We start from the raw sequence: 9594 nt of genomic DNA, 5'->3' as shown, positions 1-9594 counted from the left end.
TAAATGCAGGTATACATGCTATTGTAAGAAGTTTAGAGAAAATAGATATAGTTTTTTTTTTTTAAAAAAAAAAAAATCAAATGATTACCAAACAAACCCATAGTTTTTATGATTCGAAGCAACCTTATATTTTAATTAAAATATTTTTATAATGATGAAAGTATGATTGTTTTAAATAATAAAACCATTCAAAATATTTTCAAATAGTAAAATGTCATTGTCTATCAATGATAGATATTAATGAACATCTATCAATGTTAGTGTCATTTTATTATTTTTAAATAGATTGGTTTATTTTATTATATTTGAAACGACCCAAAACGAAATATACATTTTTTTTTAAAAAAATATACATGAACATTTACTATAATATTATTTAAATATAAAAATATTTAATATTTGATCTATAATTTTAATAAGTATTTGGATTCACTTTTAAGTGTTTAAATAAACGTTTATAAGTAAAAAAAAATGTGTTTATAATAGAAAGGTAAAAATTCACTCTCTTTCTGATATGGTGTCTATATCTCAATAATTGCAAATCTTGATTCAAAATTGAAATGGGAACATATATTAATAAATTTATAATATTATTTTAAAAAAATATTATTACGTACAAAATCTCAATCATATATAATCACTTTATTGTTGGTTTAATCGATTAAAGATTAATCACGTGATCCAGGCATCGAATTGTGGGACTCTCACGTGCGTCGTCAAAACCCAGTGCCCTTCCAGACATGATCAAATTAAATAAGGATTTCTCTCCCTCTCTTCAAAGTTTAAGCTCAGCCACTACTGATTCTTTAACTCGTTTCAGAAGGATGGAATGTACCAACAGGTTATAGATACTGCTGATTGCTGATCCCTTTTTAGGTTTAGAATCAATGTTCAAGGAAAAGTAGGAATCGAGGAGGAAATTCTGGAGAAAAATGAGTTGTACTTTGACTGTAATGTCCTTCAATCTCCACGACGATCAACCACCAGAGAGTTCAAATTCATGGGAGAAAAGAAGGGATTTATGTATCAGTGTCATCACTAGCTATTCTCCAGCGATTCTCTGCACTCAACAAGGTATACCTGCCTTTTCTTCTACTGCTCTGCTACTCTACTTTATGGAATTTCAAGTTTGATTCTTTCAATGCTTGTGGATCTTGATCCGTGGTGTGATTTTTTCGCAATAATTCATCTGGGTCGTCGTTGATTTGAGTTTTGCTGGTGGGTTTTTGGTTCTGTAGGATTTTGCTTGAGTTTTGAGTATGGCCTGGGTTAGTTTGCTCGGAAGCTCCAATTGAGTAGACATTTGATGGAGCTTTTTTTCCTTTTTTTTTTTTTGGGGTGGGGGTGGGGGTGGGGGCGGGCGGGCGCTAACTTTAATGATTGAGTTCAATACATTTGATTTGGAAGAAATTAATGACCTCTTACCATTTGCCTCTCTGATTCCTTCATTTCTTTTCCTTAATGAGTTTAGGTGTGAAATCTCAGTTGGATTTTCTTCAGCAGGGCTTGCCTGGTATGTGCTTCTACTGAGATTATTTGTAAACTTATATATAGGCTTGTTATTGTTGCTATGAAATAAGAAGTTTTTTTATATGTTCAACGATGAACTTACGATTATAGAAATTGAAAATTTTAACATATTGGATGGAGGATAACTTCAATAAGCCCGTGATGGCAAAAAATTATTAGATTTTTTTACGATTCAAAGAAGTTCCTCACTGATTGGTTACCTGGTAGAAGAATTTGGTGAAGCTCAAATTATAAGATTTTCGATGATTAATCTTCTGATGCGAATGAAATTACAGGTTGATTGCTGACCAATTTTTGAGGTTTTAACAGTATTAATCACTATAAGATGCTCATTAAATTGACAAGATTAGTATCAACTTCGGAGTCCTTGGCTGCCTTATGAAACTGACTCATGATCAATGAATGCTTCAATTTGAGGCGGCAAATGCCTAAGCTAAGCTTGTCATGGGAACTGAAACTTGCTTCCCCATATAAAACTGTGGAAGACAGTAATGGGGTGAAGAAAGAAACAACCATAATGCAAAATCTTATAATCATATGGATATTTTCTTAGGTTTCTATCTTTTGTGTCTGTATTATCTTTTTAGCTTCTAATTTTGATGTATTAAATATTTTTTAGGCTATGACCAATTTGGAATTTCAAGAAAAGGAGCCCATGACGATTCAGATGAACACTGCACAATCTTTTATGACAAGGAGAAGGTATCAGATTGCTTACTCTGATTTGGCATCTGTTCTAATTCAAGTCTGGTAATCTGGAGCGATTTTTCTGCTTTGCTATTTCTTTCCTCTGTTAAAAAGGTAGAGCTGTTAGAAGGTGGCACATTTTGGTTGTCGGAATCACCTTCTGTCCCAGGAAGCATGTCATGGGGTTCGATTGCTCCACATATTGCAACTTGGGCGATATCCTTGAGATTTCATTACAAATTATCTTTCATTGCATTTTAACATATCCTTTTGCCTTTGTATGGAGAACCTTGTGTTATTTGTTAACTTGACGCGATGCCCACACATTCCAACTGAAAGGAGTTGAGCCTCCTGGGTTCTCATTTCAGATAGTAAATACGAAGATGGATGAGCTCAACCCTCGTGCCCGCAGACGAAGTGCTTTGCTTACATGGCAGCATATTGCATCCTTACCGCCTAGCTTGCCTGTTATATACTGTGGAGGTTTCAACACCGAAAAGGAATCAACTACCGGTCGTTTTCTTCTTGGGAGATCCAGGTAATCGAAAAAAACAGTGTATTCTAATTAGTAATTGTGCAACCTGGGTAGTGTGTTCAATCCTATAGGTTCTCATTTGTGGCTAGGAGAGAGAAACTTTTTCTGTCTTAATCAGCCTTATTAGCTCACATAGTTCATTTTTCTTAATCAGCGGACATATCATTGTAGATTTTGTATTCAGTTACCAAACTCATTCTTCTTAAATCTAGATTGTTTTGTGGCTTCTCTTTCTTGTTGGCAGAGAAAAGGGTGCAGTGGGGGACATGAGAGATACATGGGCAATTGCTCGGGCGAGGAAGAATGTTTCTCTTATTCGAACTTATCATGGTTTCAAAGGTATGCAATTTAGCTCAGCCATAACTTGCTTAGGAGCTTGTTCAACCTTTGCCCGACTCTGCGAGATTCATTTCAGGTGACAAACAGGGAGCTTTCGAGTTTTTCAAGTTGATTCTTAGAGCGCTTTGCCTTTGCTGGGATCGTCAGACTCAAGATCTACATGTAGATTGGATTCTTTTCCGAGGTAGATCTTTAATCCCTGTCCTGTGTGAAGTGGTGAATGATAATATCGATGGATTTTACCCGTCATCTCACTACCCTTTGTTTGCCGAATTCATGCTTCCTCGTACGGTCAGAATGCTTGAAACAACATCTGAAGAGTAGCTCTTGATCACCATTTGTTATAACTCAGAATTCTCCATTTTTCTCTGTTTAAGCTCTAAATGATCTAAAGGAAATGTTTATAGCAGTAAGTTTTGTGTACCGTTTTACACTGTATAATAATCTTCAAATGACACTTGAATTACTTCAAAATGGCCACAAGTATTAGTTTGCTGCTGAGAGAGTTCAAAGTTGTATCAAATTTTCTTCAATGTTAAGAAGTTGTTTCAATAATGTATGCCATATACTCTTGTTGATTTCCTCTTCGCTGAATTGACCTCTTTAATGACCAATATCTACCAGATTGTGGCCAGTGAGGTTTCAGTTCTATATGAGAAAAAGTAGAATGATAATCAATAGAAAAGCAAAAAATTGTAGTATGAAACTAAAATTTACAAAGTTGTGTTTGCTAACACTGTTAGAATTGGTATCAGATGTAGTAGTATTGTCATTTAAATAGTCCATTAATATTTTGGAATGAAATTTAGATTTAAAGTGATATAAAATCAATCAAACATAAAAATAAAGAAAATAAAAGAAAAATGTGAGGAGATCCATAAAGAATGACCTATTTAAGGACAACGGTCTAGCATAAGTTTCACAATAATATAGTCTCGATAGGTTTGACATGTATTTTTTCAGAGGGGTAAAATATAAGTTTAGATTTAGATTCATAAACCTTAAAGAAGACAAGTCAATAGATTGTTTAATATATTCGTACAATATATTCCTTTAATATTTGACCAATTTTAAAACTTAGGGATCTATTGGAAGTAAAATTAAAAGGTCAAACATCTTATAAGATACAAATCTTTTGTAATTTTTTAAAAAAATTAAAATTCAAAGACTTGTTACACAAAAATAGTTTTTAAAAATTTAAGACCTACTAAATAAAATATTTAAAATGTCTACTACTTTTTTCTAAAAAATAAAATAAAATAGAAAATTTGAGCAAGACTCAATTGATCAAAATCAAGAAGTGAAAATTTTCATTTTTAACCCTTAATTTTTTTTAAAGACAATCACAAAATGTTTTTATCGTTAAATTCATAATAGCAAATTTTGTGTATAAGTTTATGTATGGTTTAAATGTAGAAATCTAAATACATACTAAAAGTAAATTTAATGAAAGAACAACAATATGTAAGTTCACAAATATGTTAGAAGTTCGATCCCCATCCCATATATTGTCAAATATTTAATGAGTATTTCTTATTTCTTATTATTATTTTTCATGTGTGTATTTAGGTTCACATGTACAAGTTTTTTCCATCTATATATATTTGACAATAAAAGCCTACAAGATTTATTTAGAAACAAACTTCAAACTTTAATACTTAAAGTGAAACTTTTAAAATTGAATGATACAATCAAAACGATCCACATAAGTTTTCATTGTCGTTTTTTTAATAATGTAACCTACTTTCAAAATGGGTGCTTAAATTAATTGAACCCAAACAATCAATTTCTTAAAATGTTATCTCCAATAGATAAAGAACAAACTGTCTCACTATCAATAAAATCAAAAACATTGCTTCAATTGCAAATTATTATTTTTTTTTAAAAAAAGAAAAAATTGTTACCAAATTTGACGGAAAAAATGAATCATACAGTTCACAAAATAATTTAGAAAAATTTAAGTGAATGTGCGCTTAATCAAAACCCGATTGGTTGATATTGCAATCTAGGCCGCACGTTATGGCCACAAAAGAAGATCGAACGGTCATGAATGCCCGATGGCTGCACCGTCTTCTATAACTCACTCGGCTTCGGGCAAGAACAGTAATTATTCGTCTTCTTCTTCTTCTTTCTTCTTCTTCCTCGTGTAAGGTAACGAAGAGAGCACCCAAAACCAGCGATTTACACTCTCTCTGAAAGAGGGGGAAGAGGTTTTTTAAGAAATTTTTGGATCTGGTTTGGCTTTTAGATCTCTCGTTTAAGCCATGGCGAGAGGGCCTTTCGTGTTCCTGCTTTGGATCTCCGCATGTCTCTTCCTTTTCCTTCGTGCTTCCTGTTTCTATCTCCCTGGTGTGGCTCCCCAGGACTTTCATAAGGTTTGTTCACTTTGCATCTCGTTTTGATTCAATCGAGCTTTTAATTGATCTTGTCTCTTTGTTTATCTATCGTTTTCGTTCTTGGGTTTCAGATCTTGCGTTTGCATGTGATTATTGGGCGTTAATGCTTTTTCTTGCCATTAGGGTGGTTGAAAAATCTGTAATTTCGTTTTCTTTTTGGTTTCTTAATTTTTGTATTTGATTTCTCCTTGGTAATCTCTGTCGGTTGTTGAATTTTAACCGAAACTGCTTAATCTTTTGAACTGGAAATGAAGTTTTTAGGGACTACCAAACTGGAAATGGGTACGAAATTATCAAATTACTGAGAACATTACGTGTGTGAATTGTGATTCCATTTCAGTATTGCATTGAGTCTCTGTTCCTTGTAGGATGAGATGGCAAATCATGTTTTTCTGTTGAGACTGGTAATGAAATTCAGCTTAGTGTTATTTCTTTTACTGGTGCAGGGAGATGTTCTGAGGGTAAAAGTAAACAAATTGACTTCCATTAAGACGCAGCTTCCTTACTCTTATTATTCCCTCCCTTATTGTCGTCCAAAGCAAATATTTGATAGTGCTGAGAATCTTGGAGAAGTTCTTCGTGGTGATCGTATAGAGAACTCTCCTTTCGAGGTATGCTATAACTATAAGCAACCTTCTCAGTCATATTTTTTCCTTTTTGTTATTAGTTTAACTTCTAACAGTATTTATTATTGTTTCTCACAGTTTAAAATGAGGGAACCAGAGATGTGTACTATTCTTTGTCGCATAGTTCTTGATGGTAAAATGGCAAAGGACTTCAAGGAAAAGATAGACGACGAGTATCGGGTGAACATGTAAGGCATCCTTTTGAAGGACTAGACATATTGATTTGATGTTAACTTATAGTTTATTTTGGTAACTTCCCTTGTCATATATGCAGGATTCTGGACAATCTTCCTCTTGTTTTTCCCATACAAAGGAATGATCAGGAATCTTCAGTTGTATATCAACATGGTTTTCATGTTGGTCTCAGAGGACAGTACGCTGGGGTATCTTATGATATGTTTAGAATGTGGATAATTTGACATCTTTATGCATGTAATCTATATTCTAGATTGATAAATCAATATATATATGTTTAATTTCTGCAGAGCAAAGAGGAAAGGCATTTTATCTATAACCACTTGACCTTCACGGTCAAGATTCACAAGGATCTGATAACTGAGTTGTCGAGGATTGTAGGATTTGAGGTCAAACCATACAGGTTCTATTACTGTTTTTGCTTCCTTGAGTAGCATTTTTCTAGTCTTCCACTTTTAGATAGCAATTGCTCAGCTATATAATTTGGTTGATATATTGTATGATTTAGTGTGAAGCATGCATATGAAGATTCTTGGACTGAAACTACCCGATTGACAACCTGTGATCCACATGCAAAACGTATGGTTACCAACTCTGAGACTCCTCAAGAAGTTGAAGAGAAGAATGAAATCATCTTTACTTATGATGTGGAGTATGTGGTCAGTTGCCATACAATCCATATATAGAATTTTATGTGCATCTTTATTGTCAAGTGCTTGCTATTTTTCCCCTCCTCCCTCTAATTCTCACCACTTCAATGTTCTAGGAAAGTGATGTGAAATGGGCATCAAGGTGGGATACCTATCTTCTGATGGCTGATGATCAGATTCACTGGTTTTCTATAGTTAATTCCTTGATGATTGTCCTTTTCCTCTCGGGTATGGTGGCCATGATTATGTTGAGGACACTATACCGTGATATTTCTAAATATAATCAATTGGAGACCCAAGAAGAAGCTCAAGAAGAGACCGGTTGGAAACTGGTCCATGGTGATGTTTTCAGGCCTCCATTAAAATCTGATTTACTTTGCGTGTACGTCGGCACAGGTGTTCAGTTTTTTGGCATGAGTCTTGTCACCATAATATTTGCTGCTCTTGGTTTCCTCTCCCCTTCGAACAGAGGGGGTTTAATGACTGCCATGCTCCTACTCTGGGTCTTTATGGGCCTTTTTGCTGGCTACACTTCTGCTCGTCTATACAGGATGTTTAAGGGAACAGAGTGGAAGAAGATCACACTGAAAACAGCTTTCATGTTTCCTGCCACAATATTCTCCATTTTCTTTGTTTTGAATGCTTTAATCTGGGGAGAGAAATCCTCTGGGGCAGTGCCATTCGGAACCATGTTTGCTCTGGTGTTCTTATGGTTCTGTATCTCGGTTCCTCTCGTCTTCGTAGGTGGCTATCTTGGGTTTAAGAAGCCAGCAATTGAAGACCCTGTGAAGACTAACAAGATCCCAAGACAGATCCCTGAACAAGCTTGGTACATGAACCCTACTTTCTCTGTACTCATTGGAGGGATACTCCCTTTTGGGGCAGTCTTCATTGAGCTGTTTTTCATCCTCACCTCCATATGGTTGCACCAATTTTACTACATATTTGGTTTCCTCTTCATTGTGTTCCTCATCCTGATAGTCACTTGCGCTGAGATCACAGTTGTGCTCTGCTACTTCCAACTGTGCAGTGAGGATTACCATTGGTGGTGGAGATCATACCTGACTTCAGGCTCCTCTGCACTCTACCTCTTCCTCTATGCTGCCTTCTACTTCTTCACAAAGCTCGAGATAACGAAGCCGGTGTCGGGGATGTTGTACTTTGGGTATATGCTGATTGGTTCATATGCTTTCTTTGTGCTGACTGGTACAATTGGATTCTACGCATGTTTCTGGTTCACAAGACTCATCTACTCCTCGGTGAAAATTGATTGATTTCTTGGAGAAATATGTTAAATACTTTTAAAGTTTTTGTTCATGTAGCAAAGGAGGAAGAAGAGGCTCACTCTGGGATAGGAAAATGGAAATTGTTTGGATTTAGAAGCGGCTTTTAATTTTTCTTTTTTCTTTTTTTCTCTTTTGAATCTTTATTAGTACAGGCTGTTTTGGAGATTCCAGTTATTACTTTTCTTGTTCATTGGCCCTTTGTTATGTTCTTTTACTGCTCAATAGGAGACTTTGGAGAGAATTGTGTAAGCAACAGTTCCGATGTACTCCCTTGTTATGATAGTAATGGAGGAAACAAAAAATCATGTGCTTCACCTGCTTGTTCTTTCCCTTTTATATTTCACAGTTCGAACCATGTTCAAGTTGACATTTTGTCTGCATCTTTTGTCAAGTTTACTTAGAAAAACGATTCCATGCTTCTTGTAGGTAGCATTAATAATCCGACATTAGTGCGGGCATCTGGTTTTAGAATCTGTTTGGAATGACAGAATAACATTAAAGTTGTACTTCTATGATTTGAGTGTATTTTCTGCCACTGTAGCATGTTTTTCACAATAAGTGGCAGTCCATGAGAGCTCTAAGTAACGGGTGAAGTGAATCGAAAATGGAGAAATCAAAGAGCAGAACATACGTAATGTCTGAATTGCCCTTCAATCCTAGCACTGACGTCTGTTGTATTGTATGTATCTTTATTTTTCTAAAGGTGTACAATGGTAGCATGTAGACTCATTTCATAGAAACAAAAATTTAGACATTTCACATCAAACCCTAAATTATAAATCAATGAATCGAATCGCTATTGTATGCATGTATAAATGAATTTCACTAAAATCAAAGAACAAAACAAATCTTTATTATAATAACTATAAAAATAAATAAATAAATAATAATAATAATAAATAAATAAAATATAATAGAATAAAATAAAATCTTTACCTCTAGCTTTAATTTAAAATAAATTAAATAAAAAGAAAAAAATCGAGTGAAATATTCAAAGAATTTAAAAGTTTAATTTCAAAGTTAAAACTTGCAAACATAAGAAAAACATGTGCGGAAGCATTGTCAAGTTCCAAGGCTCGTTCATGGATTCTTCTTTCATTCGCCATTCTATCCTTTTTTTTACCTAAAAAAAAAAGAAAAGGAAAATGGTGAGCATAAAAATACCCAATAAGTGATCCACTACTAGGCTCACAAGGTATACGGGCTAGTATCCCTATCAAGACAAAAGTGTGCATCCAGACATAGGCATAAACATAGGCTTAAGGGGTGAACTCAAAGGCACACTTTCATAGGAAGTGACTCCGAAGAGACAATAACATAATCATGGGTGGTGATCCCATAAGGATGCTG

The 9594-nt window shown here is 34.5% G+C and overlaps 2 protein-coding genes across 3 annotated transcripts; both read left to right on the top strand.

Moving 5' to 3' along the window:
• The first annotated feature begins 727 nt into the window (after window positions 1-727).
• Window positions 728-3646, top strand: LOC120070546 (DNAse I-like superfamily protein). 2 transcript variants are annotated; one of them, XM_090310890.1, is made up of 8 exons: window positions 728-1074; window positions 1472-1513; window positions 2150-2232; window positions 2332-2434; window positions 2542-2755; window positions 2997-3091; window positions 3168-3275; window positions 3388-3646. In XM_090310890.1, the coding sequence occupies exons 1-8, from the start codon at window positions 933-935 to the stop codon at window positions 3420-3422; spliced, it is 822 nt and encodes a 273-aa protein (XP_090167016.1). In that variant the 5' UTR covers window positions 728-932; the 3' UTR covers window positions 3423-3646. The 2 variants fall into 2 exon arrangements, with proteins under 2 accessions (XP_090167016.1, XP_090167015.1); XM_090310889.1 differs by having other exon boundaries at window positions 3168-3646.
• Window positions 3647-5024: 1378 nt separating this feature from the next.
• Window positions 5025-8558, top strand: LOC120071487 (transmembrane 9 superfamily member 9-like). The gene is made up of 7 exons (XM_039023801.2): window positions 5025-5466; window positions 5934-6098; window positions 6192-6301; window positions 6388-6496; window positions 6599-6711; window positions 6817-6967; window positions 7075-8558. Exons 1-7 carry the CDS (start codon window positions 5356-5358, stop codon window positions 8230-8232), a joined length of 1917 nt encoding a protein of 638 aa, XP_038879729.1. The 5' UTR covers window positions 5025-5355; the 3' UTR covers window positions 8233-8558.
• The last annotated feature ends 1036 nt before the right edge of the window (window positions 8559-9594 follow it).

The sequence above is a fragment of the Benincasa hispida genome, chromosome 2 (assembly GCF_027475165.1).
Source record: "Benincasa hispida cultivar pf3 chromosome 2, pf3_genome.v1.1, whole genome shotgun sequence".
Classification (NCBI taxonomy): Eukaryota; Viridiplantae; Streptophyta; class Magnoliopsida; order Cucurbitales; family Cucurbitaceae; genus Benincasa; species Benincasa hispida.
Note: the sequence above shows the minus strand (reverse complement) of the source record. Positions and strands in the feature narration are given on the sequence as shown.